The 21,372-nt window shown below is 40.5% G+C and overlaps 1 protein-coding gene across 2 annotated transcripts; it reads left to right on the top strand.

The window, feature by feature from the left end:
• Window positions 1–3,750: 3,750 nt before the first annotated feature.
• Window positions 3,751–20,585, top strand: PROSER2 (proline and serine rich 2). Of its 2 annotated transcripts, none has more exons than XM_026868523.1 (3): window positions 3,751–3,961; window positions 15,620–15,872; window positions 16,793–20,585. In XM_026868523.1, the coding sequence occupies exons 1-3, from the start codon at window positions 3,782–3,784 to the stop codon at window positions 17,779–17,781; spliced, it is 1,422 nt and encodes a 473-aa protein (XP_026724324.1). In that variant the 5' UTR covers window positions 3,751–3,781; the 3' UTR covers window positions 17,782–20,585. The 2 variants fall into 2 exon arrangements, with proteins under 2 accessions (XP_026724324.1, XP_026724323.1); XM_026868522.1 differs by having other exon boundaries at window positions 15,620–15,875.
• Window positions 20,586–21,372: the final 787 nt, after the last annotated feature.

The following is a 21,372-nucleotide window of genomic DNA, read 5'->3' as shown; positions in this document are numbered from 1 at the left end:
GGATTGTTAAACAATTTTCTCAATCTCCTGCTATTACAGAAACAGTTGCTTGTAAATGCTAACATTGAACTTCAGTGGAAAAGTAATCTGAGTCAGCAAAACTATAAAAACATCCTTCTTAAAAGGCTGGACTGCACCGTATCTCTGATGGCAACTTAATACAGTCTCTGAATTATGTGTCTCTGTCAAAGCAAAATTAAATCTTTGGAAGTGAAATTCCACGTTAACTTCAAAATATTTCAATTTCCTCTTACTGCCCTCTGACAAACATGCATGATATGTGAATTGTGTTTTAAATATCTTGGGAAGGCTAGCTCTGGTGTAACCAAGAAGTGATCATTTCAGCTGATACAATCATATCTGCCCTAAGATGCCTTTTTGATTTAATATTTGGGATCTTCTCTCCAAATAGTATTGTTCCTGTCACACTTCTGCATTCTTGTATCATGGTCTGCTTTTTTTTATTAATCCCTAATGGTACAGGCACACATCTCTTAAAGCAAAAAAAAAACAAAACCCACAAACCCAAAAAACCAACCTACTGCAATGCATTGAATAGACCAAGCAACAAATCCTGTTGTGAGCAACTTTCATATTTAATGCATCTCTGAAGGTCAGGAGGAACAGCTGCCTGTTGTCCTGCTGTTCTTGCTCTCTGAGGATTGTTACCTTATTTTTGAACCCTTGCTTGTTACCTAGGCAATCCTACTGAAACAGGCAGTGGGGTGGTCTTGAGATTCATTAGGTTCGTGGCTATTTCTATCTTAAATCCACAAAGTCTTTCACTTAATAGAGGGGACATAAAACGAGTGAAGGGACCTCTCCATGGTTAGGAGGGGAATTTGTCTGTAAAGCATTCCGTATGTATTGCAGCCCTGCCGGGCAACCTCACATCAGCTGTTGCTGCACTAGGCACTGTACAAATATGTAGGAATTTCTCCCTTAAAGCATAAAAAAAAACACAGCAAAGGGGAGAAGTAATAATGTATATGAATGGGTTATGATCTTATTAATGTGTACCCTTGAAGTGTTAAAGATGATGTGAAAGATAGAAGGGAAAATGATCTTTCCCCCCCCCCACCTTTCTGCAGGCTCATAGGCTCTATCCCACAGCTCCCGAGCTTTTCTGAAATGAGTAAAACCTCCAAAGAAATCGTGGCTTACAACACAAAGCAGAACCAGCGCCATAATGCTTGCTACTTGATCTTGTGTGGGTGGCTCTCTTAACCAGTTGCAGTCACTGCCTTTATTCTTTGTTCAGGAGCTTTGTGAAACGTCTGCACTCCAAAATGAGTAACAGGAGCTTGATGGAAGCAGAGTTATTTGTTGTTATTTAGTACTTGTGGCTGTCATGTTTATTGCTACTGAATCTGGGTGTTCCCCTTGTCCTGGATGTGGATAGCCTGCTATGAAGCTTAGACCTGGGTAGGCTAAGGTTTTGCTTCTAGCAAAACAGTATTCTTAAATATTTTCTTTTCCCTCAGAGTTTTGGCCCACTGATTGGTTTCTTGGTAACTTGGATTAATAACTTCATGTGGTTAGTCTTTAAATGTGGGTCTTGTCTCTGATATCTGTTGTAATCTGGAGCTATGACCTCTCATAATGTAGTCTATAAAATGTTCACAAACAGTTTTGAGAATAGTTCTAGAAATCTTTTAGCTAATATATCACTAAGGGACTGAACAAACGTGTCCAGTTTATACTAAGGACACCTGGATAAAAATTGATGCTTGCACCTGATAAGAAATGATACCTTATGCTGGATGTCAGTAGGAGCACTTGCCTCTTGCTCATCCCTCCTTAGAAAAATACTCTTTTCCATCTGAAGATCATCTTGAAAGTCATGGGATGAAATGTGAAGTCAGTGGGAGTTTTCTGTGAATTTCAGAGGTGTCAAGACACTTTCTCATAGTCTTGCCTTCTAAAAACCATATATATTTTCTTGTTTGTGTGTGGCTATTCAGTGCCACAGGGTTTGTTGTAGATGGAGCTGCTGTTGCAGGGTGTGTTCTAGACTCGGGCTGCTATTTTCTAGTTAAACCCGCAGCAGAGCTTTTTGGTTTGAGCCTGGGTATGCGGCAACCAAAGGTAGAGCAGCTGCTGCAGTGCTCTCATGGCTGTCTGAAAATCAGGACCAAGAGCACGTTTCTACCTCTGTGGTATTGCTTAAAAACCATTATCATGAGGGTGCATTGTATTTATTTATAGCTAATCTTATTAATAGAAGAAAGGAAGAATGTTCTTTTTATGTAAAATCAAGGCTAAATCTTAATCGGTAGACCTAATGTTCATAAGAAAGGCTATCAGATGCTTTTAGTGTGCAGTTCAGTTCTCTGTTGATGTGGATTGTGCTTCCAAGACTCGCTGGACTGCAGCCTGGCGATGTTGTGTGGGAGCCTTCCCACAGAACACACTGGTGCTAGAGTGTAGAGGAGGGAGCGTTTGTACGTACCTGTGGTAATGTCATAGCCCCCTTCTGGGAGGAAACGATCAGCAGGATGGAATTGTTGCTCAGTATTGGCAGATGTTATCTCTCTGCTATGAAACACTAATCAGCTTACCAGGAGGCTCTGGTTTCTCAGCCCTCGGTTGACAGGGGTAGGGAGGAAGGAGAAGTAATCCAATTGAATTGGAAATGCAGACGTGACTTTGCTTCTCATGTCACCTCTTGAACCATAATAAAGGGAGAAGCACTTGGGAAGCAGGACCATCTCATTTCATTTGTACACCGTCAGGGTAATGGTATCTGTTCCCAGCTGGTTGCATATAATGTGGTAACTCAGAGCCAACTGTTTTGAGGAATGTGTCACAGCTGCTTCCTGGTCACAGGCAGGGTGGGTGAAAAGATGGACTGTTAAAGAACAAGGCAATTTCTTGTTGCCAAGAATGTTTTAATATACTGAAGAGAGAAATGAGCTAGGTTCTACGTTTTACCCACTCTCTGTTTGTGCTGTTAGTGCACAAGGGTGACTTTCATATTTGTGATACTTTGAGAATAAAGGAAGAAATTCTGCCAGAGTGTTTTGGGAGATGATGACGATTCAGAGAGATAATACAGAACCAAGCACTAGGGTAGATTAAACTGGGGACTTTTGCTCCATTAAGTGCTGGTGCATATGTCTGCTTCAGTAAGCATCTTCCAAGTGTACAAGCACTGTTTCTTCATGGCTGAGTGAAATAAAGTCTCTGTAAGCTTTAAAACTCAATTTTGCTATGTAATGTGATGGTGCAAAAATGGCATTAAGTTCTGTTCATGGATCTTCCCCCAGAAGTAGTTGGCATAGAGCTGCTTCAGTAACACATGAGTGTTAACTGCAGCAATTTTAGGAAATAAACTGGTTTCTGTTTTCCTCATGTGATCTGATAAATAGAATGCTTGTCTAAAAGCTAATAAAAGATGAAGGTATTTGAACTGGGTCAGTTGATATCTCAGCTGAGGGGTTTTTGTTACTGTGTCAAATCTGTAGGACAGGTATGTGTACCTAGTTGATGATTGTAATTGTAGACATCTGGTGTGGAAGCACACAAGATGGGGATACAGAACCTTCTTATGTTGCATTTTTGAAGTCACCTTTCAGAATAAGACCAATCTTTTTAAAAGATGCCCATGGTAGACCTGTTCTAGAGTATAAAGATAGGCCTTCTATTAACTTGTGTAGGAATTTTTTTTACTATTTATTTTCCATTTGCTTTCAAGCATTTTAAAAGCCAGATTTAAATGTACCATGTTATTCTCTGTTTTCAGAAATGAATAAAGCTAACAGCCCTACATAATACGCTGATGACATTCTACGCTGCATCGGGATCGATAAGTCAAGAGAGTGTGATGCCTAGAAATCTCATCTTGGATTCTCCTGAAATGGCATCTGAAATCTCTCCAAAGCACGCACGTGGGAGCGTGGAGAGGGATGGCAGTGTGGAGAATCACGGCAGCCAAGCTAGGTGCAGAAATCTTGCCTTGGTAAGTGTTTAATGAGCCTCACGTGTAGTGATACAAATTACATTAGTAGCTTTGTTGACATCATAGGACTTTTTTTTTTTTTTTTCATTAAGCATTGAATTTTGCCATTTCCAGTCCTAAATGGTTGCTTGTGGTCTTGGTGGTTAACAAACTGAAAGGCCAGAAATAACTACTTTGGTTTGGTGTAACAGCTTGTTCTTCTGGTCTGACTCTCTCTGAGAGCTTGGAGCGTGCTTCTCTCTGGCCGTTCCTCCCTGGGATCTGGGAACAGCAGTAAGGAGCACGTCTTATGTTGGGCTACTCTGTGTAACCACCTGCATGTGGTACACAGTTTGATGCACCTCTGCCCTCACTTTCTTAAGTAGTTCATGAAGGAACTTGAGGATAGCGTTGGTTCTATATGCTGTTTCTTGATTAAGCTCTTTGTTGACACTACTGAATGAAGGTCTCGGCTTATTCCACCTTTATATAATTAGGTGAGTAACAAATACGTCACCGTAAACAAAGCTGTCTTCACATTAGTGAATATGAGTGTGTGGCCATTTAAATAGTATGTGAGTAATTGAGGGAGTAGGATGAACTTCAGCGTTTTCCCAATTAGCAGGATGATTCAGGCAATGAACTCAACAGTACTGTTTGTACTGTTGTACTGTGACAGGCTAAGCCTAGAAAGCAGGTATGGTTCCTTGCATATTTTTTGTCATCACAACCATTTGAAAAGCATCCTTTTTTAATCGAGGAAAGAGCATTCCAGTAAACATGCTTTCCCTGAATGGAAGTCTACATTTCTGTCTTGCCTTTAAACATAGAATTAAGCTTTCTTTATTTTTCGCTCTGCCCTTCCTGCCAGCTTCCTTTTAGTGAAGTAGTTTTCTGTGAAAGAATAAGTGGTGAAAATAAGTTGGCAGGTTGATACCTGTATTTATATATACCTCAGAAATGCTGTGGTTTTGTGCTACTCTGTGAGCTTTTCAGCAGCTGGAGGTAATTCTAAAGATGTTCTTTCTTGGTTGTTTCTAATGAAAATAAAACTCTGTTAATATTATGCTGTATCCTTCAGCTTGTGTTGCTAGTTAAAACACAAAACAAATATTACTAAATTTAGTCCCCTAATTGTTTTTGATCTGTGCTAGAAAAAAGTTGTGAAGGGTAAGGGTGGGGGAGTTTGAAATTGCAGCCAAATACACCATTTGGACTCAGGTATTTAGAATATGTTGTTTATTATATGAAAACTGTTTGGATCTTGGAGAATTACAGTGGGAGTTACACTTTGTTAAAGGATTACAACTTGATTTTATGCAGAATTACAAGTTAATTCTACACATTACTCTGACTCTAGTTTTCCAGGTTATCAAGCTAGTAACCAATCATGTTTCCATAGGTTTTATTCTTAGCTGTGGTAGCAAGCATGAGACTAGTAATTTGAAAAAATCAGTATTGAATAATGAGGCTATGTATAAATTGTTAGTACAATCTCAACCCGAGTCTGCTGTGTCAGAAAATGACATAGATTCCCTTAGTCTGACTGGTTCTTACCATGTGATAATCCATATGATGATGCATCAGCTAGAATTGGAATCCATTCCTACTCTATAATGCAGTAATTTATAGATGGAGTAGAAGCTGGCTGCAGGTTTAGGCAATTCCCATCAGACCTGTGCATTGGCAAAGGAAGTTCCCAGAGCCTTTAGTTTGTCTTATTTGAGTTTGTGCATGAAGAAAGTGAAGCATGTACCAACAGGTTTAATTCTGGTGTCACAGATCCCCTTCCATGACTGTTCTTCCAGCAGTATAGTAGGTGGCATGTCTGATAAGGCTGACAGCTAGTATGTGTGGAATAACAGGTGGGGGGGAATAGAAAATCTTTTCAATAAAGGCACAATTTTTGTTTCTAAACTGCCAATTGTGATTGAGTAAATAGTAGTCAAGTCTGTAGTGCTGCTCAGATCTTCCTTTATGTGATCTGATGTAAGAAAACAGTATTGTTCCCCTGGTTGATACCTTTTGTTTGTTCAGCACTGAAACAGGCTTTAGAAATCCTCAAGATAAAGAACAGTATTCTTCAAATATTTCTTTTTCTATGTCCTTGTGTAACTGTGTATTTAAAGCATGATTTTTATAGTCCACTAAGCAGATCAGGGGATTTGTAAGAGGAAGAGTTAGTTGCTGGAACATGCTCCTAAAGGCCTTAACTTCTTGCTTCAGTAGTTTTGTTATAAAAGTTCAGAAGGTAGAGAAACTTTGATGGCCTAATGAGAAGGAAGGGATAGATAACTTTTAGACAAATAATATCTTATTAAACCAGTTCTGAGAAAAGAAGGGGCAGATTTTCAGGCACATTGGACCTTCGTAGCACTGAAACAGAAGCAACTACAGACTTACCTGCCTCTTCATTTATCACTTTACTGGGTCTGTTCACCTAGAGATAAAACAAGGAAGGTCAGGGTTGACTTTGAAATTTTTTTTTTAATGGCCTTGCAAAGGAAACAAGCATAGCAGTGCTTTTTTATGATAGGCCTGTACTGCTGCAGGTTTCTTCCTACTTGATTACAAAAAAGAGGCTCTCAAGCTTCTCAGTGTCAAACTACATTAGTCGCTAAAAATAACCTTTGTATTACATCTATGGAATTCAAACACACCGAAGGATGTGATAATAGACAAACCCTTGGACCAGCTTTAGCCTGTGCTGACTGCATAGAGCTGGTTTGGCTGACTGTTGGCTGTTCTTGCATATTGTGTGTCTGTGCTGGCATTACTTGCTGTGGAACTGGTTGTTGGTTTAGAAATGACTCGGAGATGGACATAGATTGCCATGTGCCGAAAAGGTCTTAAAATTCTGTGGGTGTGATTCTTACCCGTCAGCTGTTGTCAGTTCAGTTTAATTTTGTGAGATTTCTCAGCTTCTTACCTACACAGTGGTGCTTTTAGTTAGTCTTTGACAATTGCAATCCTTAAAGCCAGATTTCTTTTTTTAAATGGAAAGCAAAGTGCTGATGTCCTATCTTGTTTGCAGTAGAATTTTTCCATATAAATGATAGACACTCAGGTCTGAATTTACGCTGCCAAATCTCTCACAGCAGCTGAAGACAAGTACAAGAGCCTATGTTTAGATGGGAGAAATGTTTGCCTTGTTATTTTCATCTCAAACTTTTACAAACATGAAAGTTCTTATATATGAGCACATATATTCTGGTTTCTTTTTGACGAAGGTGGTGTCCATACATATGCTTGGCAAAAGCATGAGGCAAGTGTACCTTCTCAGTACAAGCAATCAGTTGCACTATCCAGAGGGGAATGGAAGCAAAACAACTCTGTTCTGCCTGGCAGTTCTGACTTCCAAAACCCAGTCTTGAATGATGCTCCCTGATATGTGGTACAAGAATTAACTTGCAGTAAAATGTGGCTGCAGCAATTTAAGGACACTTAATTTGGAGATAAAGCTAGGTCTTAGCTTTTTTGAAGCAATTTGTCTTGTTCCATTGAACAAACAGGCACAGACTGACTTCTTAAAGCCAAGCCTTTTTCAGTGCTTCATGCTCGTAATTGTACTGTGTGTCTGTTCTCAGCCATGAGTAACTGCTTTAGTTTCTAGGTGTGAATAACATGCTAGGATAATAGTATCATCTGTGAAAATTATACCAGAAGGTGCTGGTTGTACCTAAAGTGATCTGTGTTACTTGGAACTGCAGTAGTAATAAGGTGTGTCAGTGCCTTGGATCTGTTGATGCAACTTCACTACTACACTTATGTATCTGAACATGTCTGAGGGATAGTGAGTTCTTGTCACTCTCAATGGATCATGCTGTGGTTTTGAAATTTTTATTTTATTTTTGCCTTTGGTTCTGACAGATCCTCAGTTAATGTCGCAGTTCTTCACCACTCTTTTTGGGGCAGTGGTGACCTCCGGAATCTGGTCAAGTGACTATTTCTTTTGGTCACTAATCAAGTGGCTTAAATTGGCTTCCTCTGTGGCTCTAACAAGATTTAATACCCAGTCACTGAAGATGTTCTGTCACCGTCAGACACCTTGTATAGTACAGGTGACATTTTGCACATTGGTTACATAGACAAGAAGAGCAAGTATCTTGTGAGTAGACTGAGCTAGCTCAGTATCTTATTTCATACACTCAGCCATTTAACTTGGGGTTGACCTGGTTATTTTGTAGTTATGATGTCTCTTGGAGACTAAAAGCTAGTTCCTATGACCTTTATCCTTTTTGGATCAGTACAGATAATTCAAATGCAACAGGTGTTGTTCTCTAAGTGCATCACATTGATATCTCTTTGCCCCAGCCTCTCTGATGGAGGTCCTGGGATTCCAGTGTGGTTTTTAGGAGTTACTGAAAAAGGATGGACTGTGTGTCTGTTAGCCCACCGCCACCTTAGTTTCTTGCAATTTGAGTGTGCAGAGTCTTGTGATGCTGAGCTGCACTTCAGGTACATTCAAGGGAAAGTTCTGAGAGACTCATTTCATAAAATGAATATGTTTTTCCCCCTTGATACTGATACTGTGCAGGCTTTCCTGTACTACAAGGTTTCACCATGTCCAAGCACTTTGCCAAATAATAAACAGACATAAAAATTCTTTTCATTTTTTTGTTTGATACTTTCTATGGATACAGCTGTCTCTGGGCAGGTGGAAGCCATTCCTTACAGGGTGTGGAGGGAGCTGCGCTATGCTTTACCCACTTTAAACTGATATTAGTATGACTTGGAAGCAGTATGCCTTGGAAAAATAAGTAATTGTCCCTAGCAGCAGGGTAAAAAGTAGAGGGGAGGAAGGGATGGAGGACCAGTTGTTTTGGACTATGAGTATAGAACTAAAGAGCCTGATTCCTAGCAAGGAATGACCTTGCTGTAAAATGTGCATAGAGCACAAATTGCCTTCAGGATCTATGTTTTCACTAGCACAAGCTGCATCATCCTGCTTCAGAGCAGGATCTGGTAGATAAAGATTATTGCAGCAGGTGGGCAACTCTGCTCTTTAACCCTCACCGATAGGTGTTCCTGAACTTCCAAAGCAGTTTCTTTGTACTCTACTACTTTCAAGGAATACTTGGATTAGAGTTTCTGTATTGTGAAAGCCGATTTCCACTTGTCTTGCCTTCAGTGCATGAAGAGAAGATTTGTTGTAATGATATGGGTGATCAACTTTTTATATATTAAAATGCATACAGGGCTGCATCTGCCTACCACCCATTTATTCTTCCCTCTTTTTAAAGCATAACATGCTTCATTCTTCCAGCCTTCCTGTGCAGCAAAACTCTCAGCACTCCTCTTTTGTTCTGGACCCTGTCCAGCGTGGCTGCATCCTTTCCAAAGTTCAGTGACTGAATCTGAACTCTGTGTTCCAAATGAGGATGTGGTGTTATTTCATCACCCTGGTTAATATATCCCAGGATGACATTCGCATACCTGAACAGCACTCTTTTTCCTCTTTATGGCACTTAAATTGACCTGCAACTCCTTCTGTCTTGTGTTGCCAGACATTTTTTTCATCACTCTATATTCATGTGTTTTTCAACTGAACTTCATCAGTTGATTTCATCATGGACTACCAGCACACTTACATGGTTCATGAAGGTCTCGTTCTGTCATACCTAGTTCTTGCAGCAACATCTTCTGGCATAAGGGGATTAACAAATACTGTCTGCTGTTGTTAGTGAAGTATCAAAAGTTTAGAGGTATACGGATAAATCTGTTCAGGACTTGTCTTGTTTCATTACTATTTTTGAGAAGTTGTGTAATCTCCCCCATGCCCCCCGGTTACGTAGGTACCCTGCAGTAGCTTCATCTAGGCATAGTTTCCTTACTTTCCTATGAGTATATTTGGGGGGAGCCATGTCAAAGGCTTCACATCAAGGTATACGATGTCTTCTGTTTATACCTATTAGCCAAGTCAGTAACCCTCTTGTGAGAAATGAGATTGGTGTGAAATTACTTGATTTTGTAAAAACTGAATTAGTGGCTTTTGACTGAAAGATCTCCCAGTTTTACTCAATGTTGTTCTAAAATAGAAATTAAAGGAAGGAAGGAATTCTAAGCTGATCAGCCTTTGATAACCAGAGATGTCTTCAGAGTTTATATAGATCTTGCACTGCTTTAGCTTGCTTTTTTAAAAAGTAGGTTAGAATTAATCTAATTGGTTTATGACTTCGGTTCATCTAGTTTATTTTTTAAATACTTTTAGACAACTTGTTTCCTCACTTACGACCTATTGATTATATGCTTTGCTAACTATTATGAAGCACACAAGTACAATTATATTAATAAACTGAAGAAAACAAGATTCAGTATTATAGTCTTCTTCACCAAATGAAATGGTATTATCGACATCATCAGATAGTGGGCTGTAAAGGAAGTACTTCTTGACACAGCACACAATTAAACTATGGAACTCATTGCCACAGAATGCTGTGAATGCCAGCCATTTAAATGGGCTTAAACAATAAGATGAATTCATGCTAGAAAAGCTCATTAAGGGCTATTAAATACACCGATGCGGATGCAACTGGGAAGTCCTTTAGCCATGTATTGCTGGAAACTGGAAGGATGCATGGAAGAAAAATATAAATCCATCCAATTTACAGCAATATTCCTTTCCCAGCCTCGTTCCCCTGTCCCTATGCATTAGTGGTGGCTGAAGGCAGGCTACTGAATTAAATGGACTTTTTGGTCTGATTCTGTATGGTAGTTCTTGTTCTTATCTGTAATTTACTTGCTTCCAATTTAAGCAGCATGGGGGTATGATCCATTCCGTTTCCCTTTCTGTAAATATGATCAGAGGTGCTTGCCTTTTTCTTCAGTGCTGAAGCTTTTGTACCTGTTCTGATACTGTTCCTGCATACAGGGCTTTCTTCCCCCACCCCTGTTCTTTTTACAGGTAGAAGTGCCTGCTTTGTTATTAACAGACTAAGGCTGAGTGGTGCTCTATGGGTCTCTTTCTACTACAAATTAGAACAGTTTGCTCCCTTCATGTTTGTTTGAGAAGCATCCAGTCACTTCTCCCCCATGGAACTGTGCCTCTTAATTCTTTGGCACTGTCAAGTGATTGATGATAAATCACTTGAATCTGGTGTTCTCCTGGTATTTTCATAATTGAAATTTGGTTCTCTAGCAGTTTTCAGAAAAGTGTTTTGCCTTTTTTTTTTTTTTTTTTACCACCGCAGATGTCTTGGGATTTCCCCTGCTGTTCAGTTACTGTCAAAACTCTGCTGGTCTTAGGGATTCTAGGTCTGGATGTGACATTGAGAATTTCTTCAGATGCCCGTGAAAAATTGTGGGCCTCTTGATATTAATCCTATTTTGGACAGGTAGGAAAGGGATCTTTTCTATGAAACAGATTCTGTTATTCTTTTATTTTCTCATTTCTTTTTTCCTCGTTTATACCAAACACTGTCATAACAGACCATTTCCTATTTGGCATAAGCAAGAACTGTTTGGCTGCACAGAAATCTAAAATATTAATGCCAGCTGAGCATACTCAGCTATTTCATCTGTTTGCATCCCAAATTTCTTCTGTCCAAGCAGTTATTTTAATATTTAGCTAAGGCACAATTTTTAAGTTTCAAATTTAGATTGTTTTTTTGACAGTAGCTTTAAAGTCAGTAGTGTTAGGTGTATGTGAGATTTAGTTTTGGGAGACTTGTTTGTGTATTAAGAGTAAGGAGTTGGTGGAAAGTATGAGGGGAATAACTCAAGTAGCTGAAAAGACTGTGCTTTGTCTGTTAAAAACCCAGATTGTTCAAGGAGACAGGAGGCCTGGAAAGCCAGCCCAGAAACAATATGAACTGTTCCAGTACTTGGAATATGTGGGAAATAAACTAATTAAAAATAGACTTGGTAACCTTAGTTAAAACTGGCATTGGTTAACCACAACAAAATTCTTCCTATCTTTCTGAAAGCTCTGCTATAAGTAATACAAGTGGGTGTTTTTCTAATACAGCACTGTTCTCAAACCAGTGGTAGAGCAAGTGACTGCTTGCTTTACATATCTGAGCAACTTTAGTTTGACCTTAAGTAGGTTTATCCTCACTATGCTTGTATGTCTAAAATGGGATTATTTCCTTGTCCCCAAATGCAACATGCTTTGCCTGAAGAAGTTTTCTAACCAGGTAGGATGCCCTGCACATCAGTAAGGTGAACTGCCATAATGCTGTCCATTCTCTAGAGCTGCTGTCTTTTTGTTATTGTTGTTTGTTTTTTTTTCTGAGGAAATGTGACATCTGTCATCTTGAAGGGAAACTCCATGAGGAAAGAGATCAAAGTGTTAACTGAGCAGAGGTTGGCTTTTCACATCTAGGTATGCTGTTTACTACAGAAGTATTTGCAAAGGGATGGTTACCCGTTTCGGATCCTTCACCTAAAGAGAAACTGCTCACTTCAGCAAGATCCAGGAGGGATGATGAGTCAGGCAGAGTTCTGCTGACCAATCCTCCTGCAAATCTTACCTGGCATGGGAAAGCGTTCAGTCCTGCAGCACCGAAACAGGTGGAAGCAAGGGCTTCTGAAAGTCTTTGCTTCAATTCACGTGCTGTTTTGCTCATCTCTTGATCAGATGAGTTAAGCTCATCTGAGAGCAGTTGTTCTTTTACATGAACATTGTGGTGCAATAATTTCTGTACTGCCCCACTGTCTGGATCTGCTGCCGCTATGAACTTCTTAAACACAACCTGCTTTTTTTTTTTTTTAGTTTTGCCTGCGGAAGTCTGGCTCATACAATGAGCTCACCCACAACAAAAGCTTCTTGGAGTCCTGTTCAGCTCCGGCTAGGGCCTACCTAACAACAGCTCCTTTCCTGTCATTCTCTCCCCTGTGAGCCACAGCAGCCATATGAGTATTTGGGTGGGGAAGGAAGGAGATTGCAACATCCATTAAGAAAAAAAAGGAAGGCTTGTCTGTGTCTCACTTCTCAAGTGCAGCTGTAAAACTTTCCTTGGCCTTTGAAAACTGAGTCCTGCCATGTGGTGGGTGCAAGCTGTGGAATACGTCAGCCTTTGAAGTTAGTCCTTTAAATAGGCAATTGTAAATGGCATCCAAATTTAAACTTTTATAGCAGTTTTGCTGCAAGCTGGAATAAGTTACTTATTCTGACAGTACCCTGTGGATGATAGGACTAAGTTACAAATACCCACACTGCTGTGTGCATCTCGCAGCCATCAAACCATATTCACCCTGATGACAATAAATCTGATCTCTAGGAATGTAGTTATAGCATGTAGTTGTTGAAACCAACTTTGTATTTGCCTCTAAGACTTCAGTCTTCAGTTTTAACAGAAAACTCTGCCAACTGTGACTGAAGCCTGCTATGTTCACATGATTGCAGCCACAGATAAGCAAACCTGTCTTGAGGTGTCTGGACTAGGAGTGGCTGAAAGGCAGTGTGACTGTCTTCTGTATGTCATTCATTTATTACAGGGAAAATGTTCTACAGGCCACATGGGAAAATGAATGCTTAGTTAGCTTCTCCCATTTGTAGTGTTTTGAGCACTTAGAGACGAACTGCGACTTGGTGCAGTGCAGCACTTCATAGTTCTTAATCTATAGGCATTACTTTTTTTACTGAGGTACATTGCTCTTATTTTTAATGCTGGGGATGGGGATAAAAGCTTTGTTTGTGGAAAGAGTTAATAGGTAGAGCTGCACACAGCTTCTATTCTAATCTAATGTAAGGTGATCTGAACAGGCACGGTGAGCTTGAAGCAAGTTGTGCTGCCCTAGCAAGAACATGTCTACCTCTTGGATATTTGCACTGCATACCTTTTATGTATTTACCTACATTTCCCCAATCCACCATTGAGAAGCAGCCTTATTACCTTACCTGCATGCACAGTCCATGTCCTTGGAGAAAAGTAGAGATGAGAAAGGAAACTCTCTTGTATTGCTTTGCTGGTGCCTTCTTGTTAAGTTACTAATGGCAAAGTTTCCAGTATATGCCTGGTGGGAGAGAAATTCAGTCCAGAAAAGGGAAAACCTCACTTACTTTTTCAACAATACTTAGTTACGTTCCAGAATTTACACAGCTCTCTTGGGAAGTGTTTTTCCTGTATCCATTGTCTTTATGTAGTGCCTTTCTTAATCATTCTTTGTCATCTCCAAGCTTCTGGAAAAGTGTTTCCCAGGGTGTAGGTGGAGGGAAAAGAGTTTGCACATTGCAGCCTGGCTTCTCACAGTGATATGGTGTTAATCAAGAACAGTGACTCATAGAAAATGAAGACTGGATAATCCAGGTGATTATTTATCACTCCTGTGGTCTACAGGATTGTTTCCTGCTGGAGAAAATAGCCTAAGGCACTTTACTGCTAGGGAACAATCTTACTTTTCCTACCTTTCCTACTTCTAAACTTTTCCTTTCTGTAACTCAGAGGTAAAATCCTTAGAAACACTCTCCATCCTTATTATTACTTCATTGTAATGTACTGTGTAACTCTGGGTAATTCAGAGATTTGTGGTGGTAAAGCCAGATTTCAGCTCCAGCTCTGTCTCTAGAAGCCAAGTCCCACTTTGATCTAGAGCAAAAGGCCCATTTGCTGGACTGTCCTGAATGCACCCTGTCCCTCCCATGCTGCTCCCCAAGCCTTGTCCCTGAACCTGACACAGCAACTGAAACAGCTTACTCAAGTTTGGAGCCTGAAGAAGTTATCTTAACTCTTGTAAAAGCACAGGTGTGGAGTGTTTTTGCTTTTGTCGTTTTTGGTTTTTTTTTTGTCTTAGCAATTTGTCTGACTCAAATAGAGACTTGTCTGCTGAACTGAAGTTAGGTACTTTAAAGGATTGTCCTGGTTTTGGCTGAGATAGAGCTAATTGGTTGGATTTTTGTCTCCCTGTCTTCTTAGTAGGTAGAATAGTGCTGTGTTTTGGGTTCAGTATGGGATTTGATATGAGAAGAATGTTGATAAAGTACTAATGTTTTTCGCTGTTGCTAAGAAATTAAGGACTTTTCAACTTCTTATGTCCTGCTAGTGCACAGGTATGCAAGAAGCTGGGGGGAGCACAGCCAGAGCAACAAGCCCACATTTGCCAGTGGAATATTCCATATCATATAACAGCATGCTCAGTACATAGGTGAGGGCTGATTTGGGAAGCTCCACTCGTGTTTTCAGGATGGTGGGTTTAGGATTCTCTCTTTTCTGGAGTCTGCTATCTGGGAACAGGCTGGACATCAGTCAGAGGGTGTTGAGCAATCATCACCTGCTGTTTGTATTTTCTATTACAATATCATGATTATTTTTATCTTAATTATTAAATTGTTTTTATCTCAACCTATGAGTCTCCTTACACTTACTTCTCCAACTCTCTCCATTGCCTGGGGGTGGGGGATTATGAGCTGCTGGTGTTTGGCTCCCAGCTGGGTTTAAACCACAACAAGGGTGAAGTGCTAGTTATTGTTCTTCAGTCAAAATGAATGCCCTGTAAACCCCTGACTTTCCCCCCCCCTCCCTTGCATTGTAGTGGCTGAATGCTTCTTTGGGAAGGGATGAAACTGGAAGTAGGAGTTGCTTCTGATATGTCTGCTGCCTGTTTCATCCTTCCTCTTTCTGTGTTCAAAAAGGGGTGCTGTGCTTGCTGTCAGTGTACTTACCAGTACTCACCTGTAGGGTGTTAATGTTTTTTTGGGCTTTTTTAATTGTGTTTTTCTGTTTTCTTTTCCCTTCACAGGATGATGAAAGTCTGAAGTACTTAACTCATGAAGAGCAGGATGTTCTCATGTTTTTTGAGGAAACTATAGATGCCTTAGAAGATGACTTGGAGGAGCCAGTCCTACATGATAGTGGCATCCACTGTCAGTCTCCAAGGTCAACAGAAGAAAATGTGTCCAGTCATTCAGAGACTGAAGATATCATCGACTTAGTACAGTCAACACCTGAGAGTAGCGACCATGAAGGCACCCCTAGCAGAGATACAGAACCAGGTAGTGGTATTTCTTGAAAATGTGTGGGGGGTTTTTCCCTTTGTCCTAGCCCTGACGTGTTCCAGTTCTCATTAGAAACAGATAAAGAAATTCTGTACCTTCCTTATTACCTCAAGATTAATGTGTTACACATCATGACCTTTAAGGACCATGATTTTAATTTGATATGGGATTTCTGAAATTCTTGCTGTCGCTAGAACTCTTTTTATTTCTTGGTTTTCCCCTCATGGAGGTCATGCATATGATTAAGTTGTTGGACTGCTATCTCAGTCCCCTACCTGGTGACTGAGTTGTAACAGAACTGAATATTATGCAGAGTCATCGCAGCATGGCAGGCTAGTATTCATCAATGTGTTCATGCTCAGCTCCTCTCTAAGACCTCTTAACACTTTCTCTAAGAGTTTTAAGACAGCAGATTGTTTGTAGTGTTAACTTCATGTGGGACTGAAAGGCACACGATTCTATCAATGAGTCTGTGACAAAAGTATATGGCATATTGTCATCTTCACCCTGTAGACTGCTCTCTCCATTTTTGAAGAATGGATTTATCAGCTAGTACATACAGTGGGACATAATGTGTCCTTTACTGACTGTTGCAATAAAAAATAAGGATTGCAAAACTCTTACAGAAGAAGCAGCCATTGAAACACAGTGAAACTAATGTGAGACTGTGAATGAATGTCAGAAAGAGGGCTTCTAGTGAATGCATTGTAATTATGGTGATTTGAACTTATAGCATCGCCTACAAGATGTCATTGCTAGTAGTTCTGTTACAGTTTCTTCTGGGAATGTGGGCTGAGTTTGAGTTAGAAAGTTGGGGGGAGGGGAGCACTGATGCTTACTAAACCTAGGTGAAAGAAAGCCTTGTATTCTGCTCTGTGTGAAGACTTAATGACATTATTGATGCTTTGTCTTTTAAGTGTTGAATGCTACCTGGAGAACTGAGAGCCCTAAGCCAGCTGTACCTGCTGACCTTCCCCCACATCCCCCTACGCCACCGCCAGCGATGTCTGAGACTCTTCCTCTTCCTCCTCTACCCCCTCCTCCAGTGCAGCATCCAAAATTACTTCGTTCTATCCCTACTCCACTCATCATGGCTCAGAAGATGTCTGAGCAGCAGACGGAGAGCAGGGTGCGCTTCCCCAGTGCCCTCAAGGAAGGGAATTTGGACAAGAAGATCCCAGTAGTCAATGGTGATTATTCTGCAGCTCCAAAGCACCCTCCTGCACCTGCACCCAAACTGTACCGGTTCCCGAGCAACATCAACATAACAAATGTCAGTGGCAAAGAATTCAATGAGACTATTTCAAAAGCAGCAGTTAATGTCCAAGAGCGGAGAGCTCAGGTGCTGGCCAACATCAATGGAGGAGCTTTTCTGGCAGCTGAACTGGAGGAGAAGCTGCAGAAAAGTGATTTCTTGTCACGTAACAGAAGTTCTTCCTTAAGGGATCTCTCCTCTGAGCAAACACGATATGAGGCCCTGACAAAACTTGGCCTAGTTAAGGGGAAGCCAGCTCAGGACCAAGTGGACCATGCCCCAAACGCTCAGCAGCCTGATGTGCAGCCCAAACAGGCAGACACTGTTCCCAATGGATATCAAAACATCCATGAGATTTTAAAAAGTGAGCCCAGCCCTTTCCTTCCTATGGGCAAAACGGTAACAATCAAACCAGAGGTAGCTCTTGCTGCTAACAAGGTCAGCAGCGTGCAGCAGAACACAGCAAAAAGTTCTAATGATTATAAACAACCTAGTCTGAACCTGGATATGAGGAGGAGATCAGGTTCACTGCCTAGACCTTCAGGATTTCGATCCCAAGGGATAACAGTAAAGTTTTCTGGCCGTGGCTCAACAGAAGAAGCAAGGAGAGAGGCACTTCGGAAACTGGGACTACTGAAAGAGACTGCGTAGTTCTGATGGGAATGTTGTGGCAACAGGGGGGAAAGTCATAGCATGGCTTTGTGCTAGAATAGTCCCGAGAGGGTTGGGATCAAACGGATTGGAAGAAGAAAGGGGAAGTTCTCTGCTTCAGGCAAGCTAAGGAGGCACTAGACACTGTGGAATGACTGCTTATGTTTGTCTCAGAAGGACTGGCACCACGTACGGCCACGCATGGCAGTGGGTTTTAGCTCTCCTTCCTACAGAGATACTCATCTGTTGCTCTTTGATTCAGAGGAATTCTATTTAAGTAATGCTGGACTATAGTAGACAGCATCTCGTTAATGAAGTGTACAGTGCAGTATTGTTGTACATAGCAAACCAAATGGCTCTAATCTTCCTTTTGCTTTTAAGCCAAAACAGAGCGCAGTTTGTCTTGCCCACATGCATATGTCTGTCTGTGGGAGCTCGACATAACGTCAAAACTGAAATTTCTGACCAGCATGGCACACTTTTGTGACTTTTTGTTGTCTTATCTGGCTTGGCTTTGTTCCCTACCAGTGGTGGAGTCTTCTGCTTTCTTGCTCTGTGCCCACTTGGTTCAAGACTGTACAGAGGGTGGTTTCTGTTTTGACCTTCTCCTTGACAGAGCAGCCCAAGCTTTGAGCGGGTGACTGCATCACTCTGCTGCTTCACTTGAAGTCTTGCCTTTCTTCCCAGCCATCTGCTTCTTGGTCATGCTCTAACAACCTACGTGTCCAGTGAAAGGCACCAGATAAGCCTCAAGGATATGCACCATGCACTGGTTTTCACACTGACAGCCAAAGAGACTCCTGACAATCTGTGACCCCAACTGTTCTGTACCAGTGACAATCTCATAGCAGAGAAGCCATAGGAACAAGTTAACTTTGAACCAAATGCGAGAACCGCATGTCAAAAGTCTTAGGTTAGGGTTCCCGTGAAGAAACTGTTACATTTTGAACAATAGCTGTACTACACTGAATAGTTGTAAGTTCTGTTACTTCTAAACTCTTCCCGTAGTTTGACAGCCCTCATAATCCTCTGTTCAGAGCCTTATTTGATTTTGCCCTGCCAATGCATAACAGAAGTTACAGCCAAAATTCTTGCAGGCTAAGTGGAGTTACAGGAGAGAGCTGTGTGTAAAAGCACGTTGCTCCTGAATGGTCCAAGTTGGCGTGATTTTGCCTTTGTTCAATGCTTTTAAAGAATGGTCCCAAAATGTATTTGTGTGTTGGTATAACTTTTTTTTTAATACAGCAAAGCTGCTCTTCCACGTTAAAACTCCCTTCCCTTTTTGTACACCTGAAAACATCAAGAATAGCCATTTTAAAATCAAATGCCAAACTTCAGACCCTCTCAATTTCTTGTTATTCCTGCACGCTTAAGAGTTCTCAGTGTTTTGGTTTTTTTTTTCTAAAGGGAAAATCTCACTTATTCTCTGCACTTTCTAAAGCCTCAAGCAATCCCCTCTTTTTCCCAAGCAGCTGAGTAATAAACCTTGGGGAAGAGGAGGGGAGTGGCTATAATAGAAACTGACACACCCGTCAGCGAGGAGCTCTGACATAACTGTGATAAACAAGTCTGTAGTTCTTGTGATAAAGTATTTCAAACTTGCTGAGCTATACTTGTAAATGAAGCTGTTGTGAAGGAAGAATCTTTGCGTCATTGTCAACCTGCCTCATAAGTTAAAGTTTTTTGGGTTTGGGTTTTTTTTTGTTGTGGTTGTGTGTTTTTTTTTAAATTATCTGCTTGCTGCTTAAATTTTTAATTGTGTTGTTATGGTATCTGGCTGGTTCTGTTATGTAGTTATTCTTTTCAGCCTTTTCACTGGGTAAGTGATCATGTTGCTCATTGTGACAGGCATACTATACATAAGCAATCAGTAATTAAAAGATGTGGCCATTCCTCAGTCTGGCAAAGCACTTACGCATGCATAATCAAATGTGAGAAGTGCTGCTGGAACAAAAAAGGCTGCTTGTATGCCGCGAGTAAAGCGCATACTTATTTTGCTGGGCTCTGAGTCTGTAGTCCTAAATCAGAAAGACAAGGAAGCACATAAAATATATCCAAGCACCTGTTTCAGGGCAGCCTGGAGTGGAGTACTACATGTGGATAATTTATTAACATAACCTGCTAAGTGAATTTAAATGTTTCATGACACTTGTGCTTTTAAATCCTGTTAAAGCATATTCTTCATTATAAATGTGAAGTGTGTTCAAAGCAATCTTCACATCTAATCATTTCTTGCCAGTTGTTCTTTGTGTTGTATACAGTTTGAGTCCATACTAAGCAAATAGGGGAAAAGAAAAACCCAACCCTGGCACTAATTGCTTCATTGAAATTCAGTCCTATTCAATAACTCTGTAACATAACCCTATTTAAAAAAAATATAGATGTTTAATATCTAAAGTATAAAGTTGCAGTATGCTGAATTAGCTGGATCATGTTTTTTCATCCTTTGTGCAGGGCTGCATCCTCAACCTGTGGGAAGTGACAGTTAGATCTTCATTAGGTAAAACCAGTTTCTGCCCAGTGAGGACTTGGAACGAGGTATTCATTGTGGCCCTTCATTATAGCAAATAGCCTACTGGTGAATTCTTCTCTGTGCCTAAAACTGTAGTAAGTAAAGCCATGTACTAAATGAAGTTAAGAGTCTAGCTGCTAATAACCAGTATATAAATTTAGCTCTATTTTGTGTATCTTGTTTTGTGTGTATATGTTGCTGTGATTTTTATTTTTTCCTCCCCTTTGTTAGAGGTAACTGTCTTGCACATATCTGATAAATCGTCTATTAAACTGGGATAAAACCAATGAAATGGTGGCTGATGGGAGATGCAGTTTTGTTCTTTGTGTCTTAGTAGCATGCATCCTCCTTGGAGGGAAGTGACTTATTAAATTGGTATTAGCCATTTTAAAACTTTTCTTTTTGCAACTGTGGATGTGTGTGTGAGCCAGAGCTCAATCTGGCCACACCATGGGTGAAGGAGAAAAAAGTTTTTTTAAAAAAAAAAAGAGGTTTATGTCTGTCTTCTGACAAGAGATGTGTATTCTCACTTCCGGGTTTCAGGAACTTTTTACCAGGGTCCTTGCAAGAAATAAATTCATCATGAGCAGTGTTTGAAGTAGACAAAAGCCCTCCTCTCCCAATGTTATGCAATATTAAAATGACTTTTCCAAGAGGAATATTGTATATGTGAAAGAATAGTAACTCCTCCTTGTGTTTCCATGTCTTCCTTTCATGGGTGTTCCTGTAAGTCAGTGTGATCCTGCTGAGGGTAGAGGTCTGTCTTGTTGCACAGGACAAAAGTTCTCCTTTAGAGAATATTCCTATCCATCCCTTCTGAGCTTGTGTGCTTGCTGCTTTTCTGTCTTTGGTTGGGTACTTGCATATGGGGATTGCTAGGACACTTCCAACCCAGAATCAGTGCTGACTCTGACATGTGTTACTAAAGTTACTGCTGCTAAGTAGAGTGTAGAGTTGAAGATTTCCGAAAGAAATACTACATAGCTGAGGTGGTGGCTAAATCATCTGCTGCTGAGACTTGTCTCACTTAAGTAGGGAATGGTTTAGAGCCAAAACTAACAAACTTTGACTTAGTAACA

The sequence above is a fragment of the Athene cunicularia genome (genome assembly GCF_003259725.1).
Source record: "Athene cunicularia isolate RWA chromosome 1 unlocalized genomic scaffold, athCun1 chr1_part2, whole genome shotgun sequence".
Taxonomy (NCBI): domain Eukaryota; kingdom Metazoa; phylum Chordata; class Aves; order Strigiformes; family Strigidae; genus Athene; species Athene cunicularia.
This window is presented reverse-complemented; position numbering and strand designations above follow the sequence as displayed.